Below are 18933 nucleotides of genomic sequence, written 5' to 3'. Positions count from 1 at the left end.
GAGGTTAGAAATACATGCTCAGTTGAAGTAGCGCACATAGCATTTACCATGTTAGTATGAAATGTGTGAAACATGAGAATTCCTCATGCAAGCATACAAAATATATTAAAAAAGAGAAAAGCATCTTCATGTAATTTGATATGTAAAATTCTTACTTTACCTATAGCCCATTTGTTTGTATTCTACTCATTTATGCTTCCTGCACTGATGACAGCTCCATACAGTTACTTGTTAAATGTAAACATTAAATACTGGCGAGAAGATACAAATTAACCTACTTTCTTAAAATCTAATAGTATTGTGTACAGTCTTGTGCACAATGGTTTTTTTTTTTCCCCCACAAAGTCAATCCATTATACATACAGCTCCCTTGTTAAATTCAAAATACGTTTGGATAAATCACCTCTCAAGTACATTTACTCTATAAAGGTTAAAGTGGTGTATAAACAGCTCTTCATCCTTGCATAAATGAATACAAAAATCCACAGTTGTGTCTTTGCCTTCAATGTCAGACTGCAATATGGATTCATTAATCATTTCTATGGGTCTTGTTTCTTACAGCTCCCAGAGTGTGGGGCAAGAGAAATAATTTCAAAAAAGGGCTATGCTCTTGTGAACAATGTCCAAAATCAAATTACATGCACAGGTGCATGGAATATATATATCAATGTATAGTGTTAGTTCACTGTGCATTAGTCAAAAATCAACCAGTCAGATCTAATGTTTGGTTATATGAAAATCACTTGCTTTTCTATAAAAAGTATGAATTCCAAATGTTAAGAACGAAACACATTCCTTTAAGAGCAGTGCTATAATTAATTTTGTTCCATCTGGACTAAGACTGCCTGTCCAGAGTTAAAACATGAGGGATTGTGCACCAGTGTGTGGGAGGGATGGAGCAACTCGGCAGTGTTTGGAGAAAATAGCGAGGGAGGGCTATATAAACACTGCTGAAAAGCAAGAAGGAAACCACCTTTAGACCTCAGAACACATGCTATTGCATCTGTACCACTTTACTTAACAAGAAAATGCTAGGATTTTCTTGACATTGAACATAAGCACTATATGAAATGAGGTATACTGTAAAGACTCCTTGATTATTTAATTAAATTGAAACTTAATTATCTCTCTCTTTCTCTCTCTCTCTCTCTCTCTCTCTCTCTCTCTCTCTCTATATATATATATATATATATATATATATATATATATATATATATATAATTAAAATCAAATAAGATTTCAGTACCCCAGAATTTTATTCACAGTCTTGGGTAATCCAGATTTTATAAAAACAAATTATCTGGTATTTTAATAATTTCTCAGAAAACATTCTGAATTACTTCAGAGCATCAGATCACAATAAATAGTATAGAATTATACCCTCAAGTACCTGCAAAAATATGTATTTTTCAAATGTATACATAAAATGATGATAACTTGCAATAATAATAATTTAGTCTAGATGTCATCACAATGTCTAAACCTGTTATGAGACACATGATTATATGCCAGCTCTCTATGAGACATGGTACCAAAATGTGAATTTATATAGAAATATAGTATCCATTTAATTTAGTGTTTCAGTTTCTGACTTGAATTTAATTACTGATAATAAACCAATAGCCATATACTGACTTGCTGTATATAGACAAATTATATACCTATCAGCTTCATATATGGCATGTAAAATAATGTAAGGTCAGATGATTTCTATATTCTACTATTCAAAAATAGGCAAAAGCCATGTTGAAAAATACTGATAATGTTTGATTTAAAAACTTTATACATAAAAATAAAAGGTTCATTCATTCATGTGTTCTGAAAAAATCATTTTCACAAAATGCATTTAGTTTCAAAACTGCCTTACCAGCCCAATACCATGTCCCTTCACCTTTTTTCTTTCTTTAGATTTATGACACATTTCCACCAATACATTTTTCACTTTGTAGGTACTCTATAAACACACCTGAAAGAAACATCCAGCTCTGCTTAAAATATTTTGGTAATGATTACAAAATGCACTAAAAGTGAGAAAGTGAGTAAGAAAACCCTAAAGTGCATAGGTGTTAGTACATACATGTGGTTAATTAATTCATAAGACTTTTTTTTTTAATAATTGAGTAAAGTTCATTTCCATGAGTAAACTCACATTCAATATGGGTGGCATCATGCCATGGATAACTATATACATCCATTCTGTCTCAGTGAACACCCAAAGACTTCTACACACATAAAAATAAGTGTATTGTTATTCAGCAGCCTGATTAGCAGCTCCAAGAGAATGGGAACCAAAACGCAAACAGAGTCACACATTTCTATTCGCTTTGTAGCCAAATCAGGGTTTCATTAAGGTAGACTGAGGAGCCAAGTAGAGTCCAAGCAATGTCTTTCAGCTAACAATATTTCCCTCATAGAACTCAGTAAAGCAGAAAAATAAAATGTATTTATGTTCTGCGTATTGATCTTGTTTTCATCAGTCTTTGTCAAAGACAATACCTTAATAAAACATTTAATTAGTATTGAAGCATTTCAAATGTATATAGAATGTAGTTTTTAACATCATAAGTCAACCTTTTACAGATGTTATCAGCAGTATGGGGGATCTGTGCTTTATTGAAAACAAACACAAATGGATGACTAATTGAGAAGAAAGACTCCCCACTGGTATGTTTTCTTTAGACCTTCTTTCAATGAAATAGCAAAATGTTGTCTTGTGAATTATATATGCCATGAACACCAAATGTGTTTTTTTTTTAACTCGGTTTTCTACAGATATATTTACATATTACATAATATCTGTAGCTTGGCCTAATTAAAAAGGGTGAATTATTCATTAGATTTACCAATCTTCAGAATATCCTGGATGTCAGTCAGTAATAAAACTGCCATTTTCTGTCAGTTTTTGGGGTATCATTTGTTTATCAATATACATTTTGATAGCAGTTTTGCTGTAATTGGGAAATTAGAAAGTTACAAAAATCATAAGATACAACATTTATATATTTGCTGCCATCAACATTTAGAACACTGCTTAATAGTCAATCAAGTACTGCTGCATGAGAAATTAAAGTAAGCAAAGGCCTACAGATATACTTGTGCTAGATGTTGACTGTCTACCGGACAACATAAAGCTCCTCATGCACTATTATAACAGTACAGAATAAATACATCCATACCAGTGTGATTTTCATTAAAATGACTTTTCCATCTTTTGGCCAGTGAATGACCCCCATAAAACACCTGGTAAGCACACTTAGCAGGAATATACATCCTTTCATCTAAGTTCATGGTCTTAATTTGCAGTTTTCACAGTTTTCTTTCATTTTTCACCATACTCTGGGCATTCTTCACAACTCCTTAATGTATGGACTCACTCAGACTGTGTTCACTTGGTGAACTCCGGCTCATGTTAGACAGGCTGGCCATCAGGGATTTAACTTTGTGTGCATAATAGTTCCGCAAATTGATGGAGGGAACTTCTTTTATCCCTTCATCAAAGTCACAGCTCCTCATTGCGATCTCTAGTTGCTTCTGCCTCTTGTAGAAGTGGGAGAACTTGTTAAAGATTAGAGTGATTGGCAACACCACGACCAGGATTCCAGCTAGGATGCAGGCTGAGGCAGTCAGCTTACCTGCTATGGTTCCAGGGACCACGTCTCCATAACCCACTGTGGTCATACTGACTGTCGCCCACCACCAGCAGGCAGGAATAGTAGTCAGCCCCTCGTTATCTTCCTTCTCAATGGTGTAGGCCATCACAGAGAAGAAAGAGACCCCAACTGACAGATAAAGCAGCAGGAGGCCCACCTCTTTGTAGCTGTTCTTTAGGGTGGCTCCCAGGGACCGGAGCCCAGTTGAGTGGCGGGCGAGCTTCAAGATCCGAAAGATTCTCATCAACCTCAGCACTTGGGCCACCCGTCCAAGATTGGCCAGTGTGGGGCTGCTCTCCACCACCAAGTTAATAATGAGTGTCAGGTAAAAAGGCAGGATTGACATAAGGTCTATCAAATTTAATGGGTATTCAAAAAAATGGAGTAGATCTGGAGCAACAGCAAACCTTGCTATTAACTCAAAAGTGAACCATCCTATCCCGAAGTGCTCTACTGTTTCAAACCTAGGGTCTTCCATTGACTGTCCTTCACTGTCAAGCAACATAAAATTCGACATACTGTTCATACACATGGTGGCAATAGAACCCAGGACTACAAGGATTGAAAGTACACTGAATATCCTGCTAGGGATTGAATACCCAGGGTTATCAAGCATCAACCAAATCCTCCTCCTCATGCTTCCCAGTGGCTGCTTGTCAAACTTTGTTGCGTCATTGTAGAACTCCAAAATCTCATCAAAAGAAGACGTGGTGCTTTCTTCCTCGCTTTTGTCCTCCCAGTCGTCTTGGACTGGTTCCATTTTCCGGCAGTGATAGATATTGCTGCAACAAGAGTCAATGAAGAATTCGTTGATGCCCCAATATTCTATTTCTTGACTGAAGGAGAAAATGCACAACTCTGCCATGACGTGCAACCTGCCAGTGTTGTAAAAATTTAACACGTAAGGGAAAAGTGCAGGGTTTCTGTCAAAGTAAAACTCCTTCTCGGTGTCGTCGTAATCGTCGCACAGCTCCAGTATAGATTCCTTGGACTGGCATCGCATTAACCGAGCCAGTCTGGTTTCAGGAAATCGAGACAGTGTGTTTGACATGAGTCTTTTCTTAAATCCTCCAACATTTATGCATATCACATTGTCCTCGAAACTGGCTCCGCTTAGTTCCTCTAGACTCTGGCCTGTCATAGTGAAGTGCAGAATGCGGATACGTAGGTAACAGGTCCGACTGAAAAAGAAAATTACATTCGTAAAAAGACATGTAAAACGCCATGGGGGAAAAAGCAGAGCCTCTACACTTATGCATGTTAGAAGATAACATCTTGTGTTAATCATTTTGAGGGTTCAGCACTTCGCCGTTGCTTTATTTTGAACAAATACATGTATAAACCACTGTTATTTTCGAGCAGTCGCTTTGTTAAAATAATAATAAAAAAAAACATCAGTACTTACTACGCACATCTTTACGATTAACTTCAGGTTCACTGTCAGTGTTGTAGAATTGAATTCATACGTAAATTAAATCAGACACACAGCTATTGTGAATGTAAATATTACTACATCGTGGTTTATTTTGCGCACAATTGCTAGTATTACTGAAATGGGTAGGGGGAAAAAAGTTAGAAAATAGAAACAAAGTGATAGCGTTTCAGGAGCATTACCTTCCTTTCTTCAAATCTTGTGATGAAAGTTAATTTACCTAAATCCAAAGGTTTTTACAGTGCACCTTTACGCGTCCAGCTGCTTAACGCCATTAAGTCCCATGGACATAATGTCTTCCTCAAGTTGTGGATACGTAAAGGTGTCTTATTTCGGTGCAAATTTTTTTTTGTGGACGAGAATATTTTAATGTCTGCAAGCGTTACAATCCAGTTGCAGGGGTTTCCCGGCAGTCAGCGCGATCCCTCTCCCTCTCTGTGCTGAAATAATTTACTCTTCTGGTCTAATTATTTTTCTTTCCATCATCAAATCATATGCACATCGTCGGGGATTGTGTAACCTGCTCTTTGAAGGCTTCTTCCTATGAGTTTTGCAGAGCTCCGATCTTGTCCAGTCTGCTGCACAGCAACACGTCCAGTATTTGATATCATTGAACACCTCCGTGGTGCTGAAGGGACAGCTCCGAGACAACAGTCACGAATTCCTCTGCAGCTCCGCGCTGAATAAAAGAGCGCCGATGAGTCTGTTTATGTGCGCTCCATGCTTTGTTATGAAGTAAAAACGGGAGCTATAGGTGTTGCAATGCTTTCGATTAATCACACACACGCGTACATACATATGCACATATAATCTGGGGGTGATTATTTAAAACGTATATCAGCTGCTATTCGTGCAACTCGAATGACTAATTCTAAACGTGCAGTTGAATCAAATACATACTAGCGTTCTTTGTTCTCAGTGTAGATATGGATTCTAAATGTAGGTAATGCGTCAAGGCAATCCTGTTTATAAAATGTGCTTATATTATTAACAGATTAGTTGATGGACTGTCCTAAAGCCTAGTATACCATTGGGAAGCACAAACAACACATATTAAACGCCATATGTTAAAAACTTACATGGGTGTAGAAAAATAGCAGTATTGAGAATGGTTTCTAAGCACCGAAGATGTATTAAACATGAAGAAAAATGATGTCGTGGTATTTATTTTTAAATACCTTTGTTTTAATATTAAATAAATACATTGGATAGAAAACTGCTTTTTATTTTGATTGTGATATATGTCTCTGTAGCATGAAAAACACTCATTGCCGTTTAAGACAACAGGAAGCACATCACTTTTTGAGATTTTAACCATCTGTAATTAGGCTACTTCAGCAGTAGTCTAACTATCTGCTGCTTTCAGCCCAAACCATGTTTCGGAGGACTATAGGAATGTAATTTAACTGAAGTTGAGTCAACCCGACCATGTGGCAATGCATTAACATATCCCTGGCATGTCTTTAAACACCAGCCATATGATGGTCACGTACACATATCTTCACACCGCATACTACATATACAATCTTCATTATGCGTTGAAAGAAAAAAAACTCTTTGTGAGGACAACACAGACATGCATATTTAAAGACATTAACACTATATTTCCAACTTCCCATTGCAGTTTCACTGAAGCACATTAGGTGAGTTATGATATCTTACTCCCCCATAGAAACCGAGTATAACATTAAAAGTTCAACGTGAATGAAAGGTTAAATACCATAGTATACAAACATACATTATTTATTATGCTTGTTGTGTCCTATATTTCCTGCAGTTTTGATGATTGTGTTGATCCGTTATATAGAATATATAGAATATGCGCCAGTATTCCACTTCTCTACACAGAGGTGTGTATAAACTGTGCACAATGACATGTTTTTAATATAATGAAAAGTAAATAGCCATAAACAGAACCCAACACTTAGGCTAAGTATGATCAGGTCTGATCATAATCAAAAGCCACACGCTGAATGGATATATATATATATATATATATATATATATATATATACATACACTCACCTAAAGGATTATTAGGAACACCATACTAATACTGTGTTTGACCCCCTTTCACCTTCAGAACTGACTTAATTCTACGTGGCATTGATTCAACAAGGTGCTGAAAGCATTCTTTAGAAATGTTGGCCCATATTGATAGGATAGCATCTTGCAGTTGATGGAGATTTGTGGGATGCACATCCAGGGCACGAAGCTCCCGTTCCACCACATCCCAAAGATGCTCTATTGGGTTGAGATCTGGTGACTGTGGGGGCCAGTTTAGTACAGTGAACTCATTGTCATGTTCAAGAAACCAATTTGAAATGATTCGACCTTTGTGACATGGTGCATTATCCTGCTGGAAGTAGCCATCAGAGGATGGGTACGTGGTGGTCATAAAGGGATGGACATGGTCAGAAACAATGCTCAGGTAGGCCGTGGCATTTAAACGATGCCCAATTGGCACTAAGGGGCCTAAAGTGTGCCAAGAAAACATCCCCCACACCATTACACCACCACCACCAGCCTGCACAGTGGTAACAAGACATGATGGATCCATGTTCTCATTCTGTTTATGCCAAATTCTGACTCTACCATCTGAAATCGAGACTCATCAGACCAGGCAACATTTTTCCAGTCTTCAACTGTCCAATTTTGGTGAGCTTGTGCAAATTGTAGCCTCTTTTTCCTATTTGTAGTGGAGATGAGTGGTACCCGGTGGGGTCTTCTCCTGTTGTAGCCCATCCGCCTCAAGGTTGTACGTGTTGTGGCTTCACAAATGCTTTGCTGCATACCTCGGTTGTAACGAGTGGTTATTTCAGTCAAAGTTGCTCTTCTATCAGCTTGAATCAGTCGGCCCATTCTCCTCTGACCTCTAGCATCAACAAGGCATTTTCGCCCACAGGACTGCCGCATACTGGATGTTTTTCCCTTTTCACACCATTCTTTGTAAACCCTAGAAATGGTTGTGCGTGAAAATCCAAGTAACTGAGCAGATTGTGAAATACTCAGACCGGCCCGTCTGGCACCAACAACCATGCCACGCTCAAAATTGCTTAAATCACCTTTCTTTCCCATTCAGACATTCAGTTTGGAGTTCAGGAGATTGTCTTGACCAATATATATATATTGCATTAATGAGAAATTGAACAGGTGTTCCTAATAATCCTTTAGGTGAGTGTATATATATATATATATATATATATATATATATATATATATATATATATATATATACTACTGTTCTAAAGTTTGGGATCACTTAGAAATGTCCTTGTTTTCGAAAGAAAATCTATTTTATTTCCATTAAAATAACATCAAATTGATCAGAAATACAGTGTAGACATTGTGAATGTTGTAAATGAGTATTTTATCTGGAAATGGCTGATTTGTAATGGAATATCTACATAGGCATACAGAGGCCCATTTTCAGCAACCATCAGTCCTGTGTTCCAATGGCATGTTGTGTTTGCTAATCCAAGTTTATCATTTTAAAAGGCTAATTGATCATTAGAAAACCATTTTACAATTATGTTAGCACAGCTGAAAACTTATGCAGATTAAAGAAGCAATACAACTGGCATTCTTTATTCTAGTTGAGTATCTGGAGCATCAGCAATTGTGAGGTTGATTGAAAATGGCCAGAAACAAATAACTTTCTGCTGAAACTCGTTGGTCTGTTCTTCTTCTGAGACATGAAGGCTATTCCATGTGAGAAATTGCCAAGAAACTGAAGATCTCATACAACGCTGTGTACTACTCCCTTCACAGAACAGCGCAAACTGGCTCTAACCAGAATAGAAAGAGGAGCGGGAGGCCCCGGTGCACAACTGAGCAAGAGGACAAATACATTAGAATGTCTAGTTTGAGAAACCTACGCCTCACAGGTCCTCAACTGTCAGCTTCATTAAGAAGTTCCCACAAATCACCAGTCTCAACGTCAATAGTGAAGAGGCGAATCCGGAATGCTGGCCTTCTAGGCAGAGTTGCAAAGAAAAAGCCATATCTCAGACTGGCCAATAAAAATAAAACATTAAGATGGGCAAAATAACACAGACACCGGACAGAGGAAGTGTTCCTCCTCTCTGGTTTGCATCTCCATTCTCCTCTGCTTTTACTAAACCCAACAGTAAGTCACGTTTTCTCTCTAAGGACCGATTTACTTTAATGGCCCATATTTGATATCTTTTATATCTTCCAATTGCATCTATTTCAGTACCTAAGTAAGAACCAATACTGTCTGTTTGTTGGGTGGGTCAGATTAGTAAAAAAAAACAAAGATTGACAAAAATACTTCATATTGCATTTACATTTCAATGTATCATTATCTTTTTTCTTTGCATCCCAATGCTGAATTGTGTGAATTATAAAGCTTTCAAACCAGAGCAATTATTATGTTTTATGTGTTACCCTGGGACGTACTTAATTGAATATAACAGAAAAATCTATAAATATTATAGTTCTTTGTTGAACTGACTGGTAAACAATTTGTCGAGTACATCTCCTCAACCAATACAATTCCAAAATGCAGCAATATATGCATTAATACTGTGTATAATACATATTGTATTTTATGTGTCATTATGGTCAATATAGCTTCTCAGAATTGGGCATACATATGAATTTCATTTTTGAGGACATGTACAACATTTGTAATAGCATTAATCCACTTTCATTGGTGGAGTCAAATTAAGGACCCAAGCTCTAGACCAGGGGTTCCCAAAGTGCGGCCCGGGGGCCAAATGCGGCCCTCAAGGATGCTTGTTTCGGCCCCCCAAAGCAAACCTTCAACCACCCCTTTTCTGAACCTTTACTATTTTTGTACACTTTCTGAACATTTTCTGTTACAAAATGCACATGTAATTTGGGTGAAAATAATATAACAACAAGTACAATTATTGAATAAATGTTCACTAACAGAAATGTATAGGGAAAAAAGGTATGATTAGGGACATACAGTGGGGGAAAAAAGTATTTGATCCCCTGCTGATTTTGTACGTTTACCTACTGACAAATAAATGATCAGTCTATAATTTTAATGGTAGGTGCATTTTAACAGTGAGAGACAGAATAACAACAAACAAATCCAGAAAAACACCTTTCAAAAACAGTTATAAATTGATTTGCATGTTAATGAGTGAAATAAGTATTTGACCCCTTCGACTTAGTACTTGGTGGCAAAACCCTTGTTGGCAATCACAGAGGTCACGTTTCTTGTAGTTGGCCACCAGGTTTGCACACATCTCAGGAGGGATTTTGTCCCACTCCTCTTTGCAGATCCTCTCCAAGTCATTAAGGTTTCAAGGCTGACGTTTGGCAACTCGAACCTTCAGCTCCCTCCACAGATTTTCTATGGGATTAAGGTCTGGAGACTGGTTAGGCCACTCCAGGACCTTAATGTGCTTCTTCTTGAGCCACTGACCATCTGACCACAACACTTTCATCCAGTTCTCCTCTGAATCATTCAGATGTTCATTGGCAAACTTCAGACGGGCCTGTACATGTGCTTTCTTGAGCAGGGGGACCTTGTGGGCGCTGCAGGATTTCAGTCCTTCACGGCGTTGTGTGTTACCAATTGTTTTCTTGGTGACTATGGTCCCAGCTGCCTTGAGATCATTAACAAGATCCTCCCGTGTAGTTCTGGGCTGATTCCTCACCGTTCTCATGATCATTGAAACTCCACGAGGTGAGATCTTGCATGGAGCCCCAAACCGAGGGAGACTGACAGTTATTTTTTGAATTTTTTTTTGGATTTTTTTGTTGTTATTCTGTCTCTTACTGTTAAAATACACCTACCGATAAAATCATAGACTGATCATTTCTTTATCAGTGGGCAAACGTACAAAATCAGCAGGGGATCAAATACTTTTTTCCCCTCACTGTATTTAGTTTTCATTGTTGGTTAATTTTCTACTGCGGATTCACTTCACTTCAAATTCACTTTTAATAGGGATATTCTTTCAAAATGTCCCAGAGTCACCCCTGTGTGAATACACTAGTATCATTCATTACAGTTTGCCTCTAATTTCCTCAGTTACTCGAGTAATTGGACTTTTAAACCTTTTAATCCTTTTAACTTGTACAAAAGCGAGGAATTCAACATTGTGTTTTCTTTTTGTTCAATTATGAAATGCAAGATTTTCTTGCAGTCTTGGCAGTGACTGGGCAAGGCTGCATTTCTTCCAGCTCTGTTCGTGCCTAAAGCAGAGACTCAAATATGAGATTATGTATGTATCATGCGTAGGTGTTTGCGTTTTGACTTTGTCTGCTGTGCTCAATCCACTTTATTCTGTTTTCGTTCCCAAGTTAGTGGGAATTGCTTGTTTAAAGGTCAGGATTATCAAGCATCAGCAGCAGTATAAATACACCTGTAATGTGAGACATCAAATACATTTTTAAAATTATTTGTAAAGATTAATTTACACCATATATCAGCATTTGTAATTTAACCATAAAATGCATCTTAGGTGCATATAATGTGATCATGCTTTTAAAGGCATTGTAGGAGTTTAATGCTGTCAATGAAATTATACAGTATGTTTTTTATTCAAGAGTCTGCCAATTACTCAGATCATCCAGATTTACCAAAAACAAGTGTGGTGTTCGCTTAGTAAAGCAGTGCTGTGTGAAAAATCATCTCTGCGTGGTTAAATCTGTTAAGTGATGCACAATACTTCTGCATATGTCCATGAAATTAAACCTGTGCTGTGATTTTACATATCTTGCCTTGCCAATACATAATCAAGCAATTCTTAGAGACATATTCTTAAAAGGGGAGACTTCATTTAATAGGTAAAACTGTACACAGCAGTACAAACAATGTCCAACATAATATAGATTTGGCTATTAAAGTGCTCAACAAAACAATTTGCTCAATTTGTGTCCTACAATAAGGCAGTGTCCTTGAAGAGAAACAATCCCTCTATTCTGCTTATCTGAAGAACCAGGAAGGATAAATATCATTGGGATAAATCTGAATTATCTTGGACAACAGTTTACCATTGTCAGGATTTAAATAGACCTTTGTATTGTAGGACTACGTTGTGTTATTTAAAATTTTTTTTTTAGATAATTCACCAACTAATCTTAAGTCTTTATCAAGCTATTAGAGATAATAATACACCACTATGCCAAACTTGTACTGCACTTGTTCCCCTGCAGATTCAGGATTTATGAAAACTTAAAAACAATGACCTGATAAATTGCAGTAAATATGAATAACAGGGTCTATCAGTAATCCCTCTGTTCATGTTCATAAAGGAAAGTTCTGTATCTCCTGGTAGAATACACCATAGTTTTCCTTTGGTTAATTTGAAGCTATTCGTACATTTTGAATGTAGCATTCATGGCTTAGCTCAATACTTTGTTTATTTAATAAGAAACAAAAAACATTTACCTAGCCATCTCCCTAGATGCGTGCCTGAGTGAAATTACAATTCACCTTATCAGACAGCTGTTTATCCAAAGAGACTAGCTGCACTGGGCCACAAAAAACACTGGAACTGCAATAATAAACTCCAGTCCAGAATGTGTGTGCACTGTTGCATAGGTAATGAGAACAAGAGCAATTGCATTTTTCAGTTTTAATACAATAACTAACAAAAAAAATTCACAGACAATATCAACAATCATAACAAACACCAAACACCAAACACAAACATATTTTGACAATTTATTTAATATATAAACCTTTTTTTGACAGATGTGTTTCATATTCTGGCATTTCCCTCTTTATCATTGCACAGTTCCAAATTCATGTTGTTATTTACTTATTTTTCATAACCAGTTTTTTTATGAAACCCATTCTGGATTAAACTGAAATACACTTAAACTGAATTTACACAAATTCACCACAAGGTGGTGATTTTACAATGAGAACACAATGACAGTTTACCTCCCATTTCTATCAATATACAGTTAGTCTGCTGATTTACAAGATACATCATCGCCTAGAAAAATTCTTCAGAAGAATCTGTTAGATCCCATTTCCTTGTCAAGTTGTATCAATTAATAAATACAGAACTGTATAACCCCCTGCTGCAGTTTAAGTTGAGTGATTTTGCTTGAAATCACAAAGCTGTTCTTGACAAATACCCACTGACATGTTTAATATCGTATGTGTATTATTTTTCTTTCACAAAAGGATTAAACAGATTTACTAAAGGTTTTTCTGATATAATGCAGGTGGAATATAAATAGAATCTTTTATAATTTTCTATTTTTACATTCAGTTCTGGTTATGATTGCCATTATATACAATTTCTATTTGAATTTCAATGGCATTTTAGGCATGAAATCTCACTGAGGAAATATTCAACACTATCCTAGGCTGATTTCACACCCTCATCCCAGAATTGTTTTTTTATTACAAAAAGAGTCAGATATTGCCCATTTAGGCAGTTTACACAAAAGTATATGAATTTCATGAGTCATACTGACGGTTAGTACTTCATGGGTCTGTGGTCAGCTTAACGAAATAACTCCAGGAAACAATTCTGGTTATGATGCATCTTTATGACTGCACTCCAGGATGATCATCCCAATCCTTAGAGAGAGAATCAAAATTGGTGGCTCGTAATCCTTCAGCGAGAAAACTGCAATAGTTTTAGCAAAAGGATCAGTTGATTTAAATAGTAATGGAAAGGTGTCACCTATAGAAAACTGGTTGCAGGAGCTATTTAGAACAAGTCATGAAAATATATTAAATCCTACCACCCATTTCAAAATGTTTGAGCACTATATCTGTTTGCTATGGGATGCTAGTGTGAGGTTTTCTACATTAATGGAAGAATAATGGACCTAGTGCCAGGTACTGTGTGACAGTAAAGGTAAGGGAATTTTAATAAACAACAGGTGACTGTTACTATCTTCATTTTATGAAAAACATATGGTATAAGGTCAGAGTCACTGGAATTGATTTCTGAAGTGGCTTATATATATATATATATATATATATATATATATATATATATATATATATATATATATATATATATATATATATATATATACTTTTTGCTTATTTGACTTTGCTTTGTATTGCAAATCTCATGCTGGAAATTAATCACAACACTGGGCTTAGGACTTATTCTTTCTCAGATAAAATGGTGCTCCTGTTGGTTAAATAATGTAGAATGTCAGTTTTACACATTCGTGGGCAGCAACAGCAGTAACTCCTCTAAAATCACAAAAGGGCATATCTGAGACACTTTCTTTCTCCTTCTGCTGCTGCTGTGTTGATCACATAAACCACACACCACATTCACATATATTTCATACCTACTCAGTTTGACAGAGATTTGTAATAGGATTTAATCATCTCCAGTTTCTCTCCCCAAAACACATATCCCAGCTTAATGGATATTAGGAACAGTTTTGTAGCTACAGGTGAAATCCATATCTACTGAAACATTCCTCAAAAAACTCTAAAACCCCAAATACTATTTATCAGACATAGAATATTATATAAGGTCATATTCATAAAATCACATGGAAAGTGTTGTTTGGCATAGACAGTAGGATGGCGGAATTGTGTAATACCTACTTGGAAATCCAGCCCTGAAAATTGGTTGCACCCATTAGCAGTAATCGCTGGTTACATTAACCACAAATGCTAGGCTGAGATGAAGACAGTCCAAGTCTCTTGGAACTACCAGTAGCAACTCCTCCCTGGAAATCAATCTTATGAACCTTGTCCTGTGTGGTGATGTCTAGATGTGCCAGAGTGTGCAAGTGCTCAGGGAATAGCTGCTTGTGCAGGTCCTCAAAGAATTAAGCATTTTACAGTATGTGCATGTCTTAATAAACTGCTAAGAAAAGAAGATACCATGATTTGATACATAGTATATTAATTTAAACAAATTGCCTAAATAAAACAGATTCAAATGAATATGCCTAGCTCAACTGAGAATTTGCTTTAGTTCACTATAGTAAGACATGCAGTTTCTTAAATGTATTACATTCCTCACCCACTACATTTAAAATATAAAATATGGTTAAATTTTTATGATTCAAAAAAGTATTTGATCCCCTGCTGATTTTGTACGTTTGTCCACTGACAAAGAAATGATCAGTCTATAATTTTAATGGTAGGTGTATTTTAACAGTAACAGAGACAGAATAACAACAAAAAAATCCAGAAAAACGCATTTCAAAAAAGTTATAAATTTATATGCATGTTAATGAGGGAAATAAGTATTTGATCCCCTAACAATCAGCAAGATTTCTGGCTTCCAGGTGTCTTTTATACAGGTAACGAGCTGAGATTAGGAGCACTCTCTTAAAGGGAGTGCTCCTAATCTCAGCTCGTTACCTGTATAAAAGACACCTGTCCACAGAAGCAATCAATCAATCAGATTCCAAACTCTCCACCATGGCCAAGACCAAAGAGCTGTCCAAGGATGTCAGGGACAAGATTGTAGACCTACACAAGGCTGGAATGGGCTACAAGACCATCGCCAAGCAGCTTGGTGAGAAGGTGACAACAGTTGGTGTGATTATTCGCAAATGGAAGAAACACAAAATAACTGTCAGTCTCCCTTGGTCTGGGGCTCCATGCAAGATCTCACCTCGTGGAGTTTCAATGATCATGAGAACGGTGAGGAATCAGCCCAGAACTACACGGGAGGATCTTGTTAATGATCTCAAGGCAGCTGGGACCATAGTCACCAAGAAAACAATTGGTAACACACTACGCTGTGAAGGACTGAAATCCTGCAGCGCCCTCAAGGTCCCCCTGCTCAAGAAAGCACATGTACAGGCCCGTCTGAAGTTTGCCAATGAACATCTGAATGATTCAGAGGAGAACTGGGTGAAAGTGTTGTGGTCAGATAAGACCAAAATCAAGCTCTTTGGCATCAACTCAACTCGCCGTGTTTGGAGGAGGAGGAATGCTGCCTATGACCCCAAGAACACCATCCCCACCGTCAAACATGGAGGTGGAAACATTATGCTTTGGGGGACGATGGACGGGGCCATGTACCATCAAATCTTGGGTGAGAACCTCCTTCCCTCAGCCAGGGCAATGAAAATGGGTCGTGGATGGGTATTCCAGCATGACAATGACCCAAAACACACAGCCAAGGCAACAAAGGAGTGGCTCAAGAAGAAGTATATTAAGGTCCTGGAGTGACCTAGCCAGTCTCCAGACCTTAATCCCATAGAAAATCTGTGGAGGGAGCTGAAGGTTCGAGTTGCCAAACGTCAGCCTCGAAACCTTAATGACTTGGAGAGGATCTGCAAAGAGGAGTGGGACAAAATCCCTCCTGAGATGTGTGCAAACCTGGTGGCCAACTACAAGAAACGTCTGACCTCTGTGATTGCCAACAAGGGTTTTGCCACCAAGTACTAAGTCGAAGGGGTCAAATACTTATTTCACTCATTAACATGCAAATCAATTTATAACTTTTTTTGAAAGGCGTTTTTCTGGATTTTTTTGTTGTTATTCTGTCTCTCACTGTTAAAATGCACCTACCATTAAAATTATAGACTGATCATTTATTTGTCAGTAGGTAAACGTACAAAATCAGCAGGGGATCAAATACTTTTTCCCTCACTGTATATATGTATATATATATTTAAAGATCCCTGGCAGAGGGTTCTTGTGTTCTTGTTGCTGACTCTTAACTACCCAGACAAAGTCTGCCTTGGGATCTGTTGATCCAGGCTCAGTCCCACCCACTGCTTCTAAAGCCAAGGCCAGTAAGTAATTCAGGCATTTATAATTGTGAATATGTTATGTATGTCCAGGGTCGGACTAGGACCAAAAAACGACCCTGGACATTTACCCTGTAGGTTGACGGCTGGTGCAATCCGTCGGGGTGGGGGGGGTGTTGTGTGGAGAAGTGCATGCCTTTGTGCCCACAAAGTTGGGGGGGGGTGTTGGCATGTACGGGTGTGGGTGCCGACACCAGAATTGCCCGATGGTCAGTCCGCCTATGTGCATGTATTTACACATAACACGAACCAGCTGAATTTGTAAGATCGCTATTGTAATTACCCAAAATACAATTAGTATCATGACACATGGCAAATATTGGCAGTAAATTATGGGTGCTATCCTACCCATCAGCACATTTCTCAGATATGTATTTGCCATCTGACTGTCATTACCATATTTGACTATGCTTTTCTTTCAGAAACAGAAAACAGTTTCTGTAAACCTGAGAATGAAATATATTGGCATATCTGTCAGATGGCTTTGGAAGAGCTTTGCTCTTGTGATTATTCTGATAGAATTTGTATGTGAACATCTCAGTTTAGTCCTGAACTCAAATGTACAGTGCATCTCACATGTACAGTCTTGATCATTTCTGTCTCCCTTCTCTTCTATCCTGTTAATTGTATGCAGAGTGTTTGTCTGTTTGGTTTTATTATTATTATAATTATAATAATAATAATAATAATAATTATTATTATTATTATTATTATTATTATTATTGGTATATATTTTTTTCTTTGTAACTAGTAATACAGCTGCATATATCTCTTGACAGATAGCAGTGTCAGCAGAGCTAATTCCTATACATAAGTACATTTCCATAGAACATTTGGTGTTCAGTAATGCTTGAAGAAATCTTATAATAATTAATTTTTCAGTGTCTATGTCTTATGGCTATTGAAGTATATATTGATACATTTAACACTGCCAGTACAGTTGCCAAAAATGGGGAGGGGTTATGTAAGGTTAACTGAACATGCTTTGATTGAGTTGCTGTGTGAATCATTTATAATTGTGTTAATTTTGGCACAATTTTCACCAGCACATTTGTCCACTATATTTGGAATATGATTATGTGCTCAAATCCATTCAAGCATTTTTGTTTAACCATAAGAGCTTGTTTTAAATTCTCCAGTGAGTTACTAGCATATTTAATGGATGGTGTTGTACTGAGGAACTGATTTCTTCAGTGGAACCAAAAATGTACAATGGTCATAAATTATCAGAATTGTGTTAATTATGTTAATTGTGAATACTTCTTAAAACACAGACATCTGATTCATAGCTAGGATTTTCTAAAGGGATGTAAATGCTATAAAAAATATATATAATGAGGGACTGAAAGAGCTGTAGGAGGAACATTGAGTACTGCTAGAGTACAAAATGCCAAGAACATCACCTTTGAAGATCTTTGTGTGAATGTTTTTTCTTTTTTTCCCTGAGGTTTGGAAGAATGGGACTAACAAAGAAGCCAGCTTCTATTAAAGTAATTGGTCGGCAGTGTTATTAAGCAGTCTTCTTGTTTTTTTCCTTTTGAACAATTGTAACAAAATGTTATATTAAACTGCATCTTTTGCTTTTTACATACAATTCAACAGCCATTTTTCTAAAACTCCTATACCATTTGAATGCATATATTACAAAAGGTTACAGGTTTTGTGTGTTTTATTCCTTCAGTTATACCTAGACAAACATGATTCACAAGTCTAAACAAACACTCACACTCACCAAGTAGTACTTGAGGATAGTGCCTTAATTCCTTACCTTCTGGGAAGGTAACCTAAATATGTACCACTGGTATACTTGTATGCCTGTACATATTGTGTATCATAAAAACATAAACTGAACAGATCTTAAATACTTCTAATTTAAAATGACTTTTCACATACTTTTCATTTCTAACTACACCAGTTTGTATTTAATAACACTACATGGCCAAAAGACACCTGATTATCGAACACTCAAACATTCCAAAATCATGGGCATTAATATGGAGTTGGTCCCCCCTTTGTTGCTATAACAGCCTCCTCTCTTCTGGGAAGGCTTTCCACTAGATGCTGGAACATTGCTGCGGGGATTTGCTTCCATTCAGCCATTAGAGCATTAGTGAGGTCGGGCACTGATGTTGGGCG

At 37.1% G+C, this 18933-nt stretch overlaps 1 protein-coding gene across 1 annotated transcript; it reads right to left on the bottom strand.

Moving 5' to 3' along the window:
• Positions 1–1387: 1387 nt before the first annotated feature.
• kcns2 (potassium voltage-gated channel modifier subfamily S member 2) lies at positions 1388–4824 on the bottom strand. The gene has a single exon (XM_066690713.1). It carries the CDS (start codon positions 4789–4791, stop codon positions 3358–3360), a length of 1434 nt encoding a protein of 477 aa, XP_066546810.1. The 5' UTR covers positions 4792–4824; the 3' UTR covers positions 1388–3357.
• Positions 4825–18933: the final 14109 nt, after the last annotated feature.

The sequence above is a fragment of the Amia ocellicauda genome, chromosome 18 (genome assembly GCF_036373705.1).
Source record: "Amia ocellicauda isolate fAmiCal2 chromosome 18, fAmiCal2.hap1, whole genome shotgun sequence".
NCBI lineage: Eukaryota > Metazoa > Chordata > Actinopteri > Amiiformes > Amiidae > Amia > Amia ocellicauda.
Note: the sequence above shows the minus strand (reverse complement) of the source record. Positions and strands in the feature narration are given on the sequence as shown.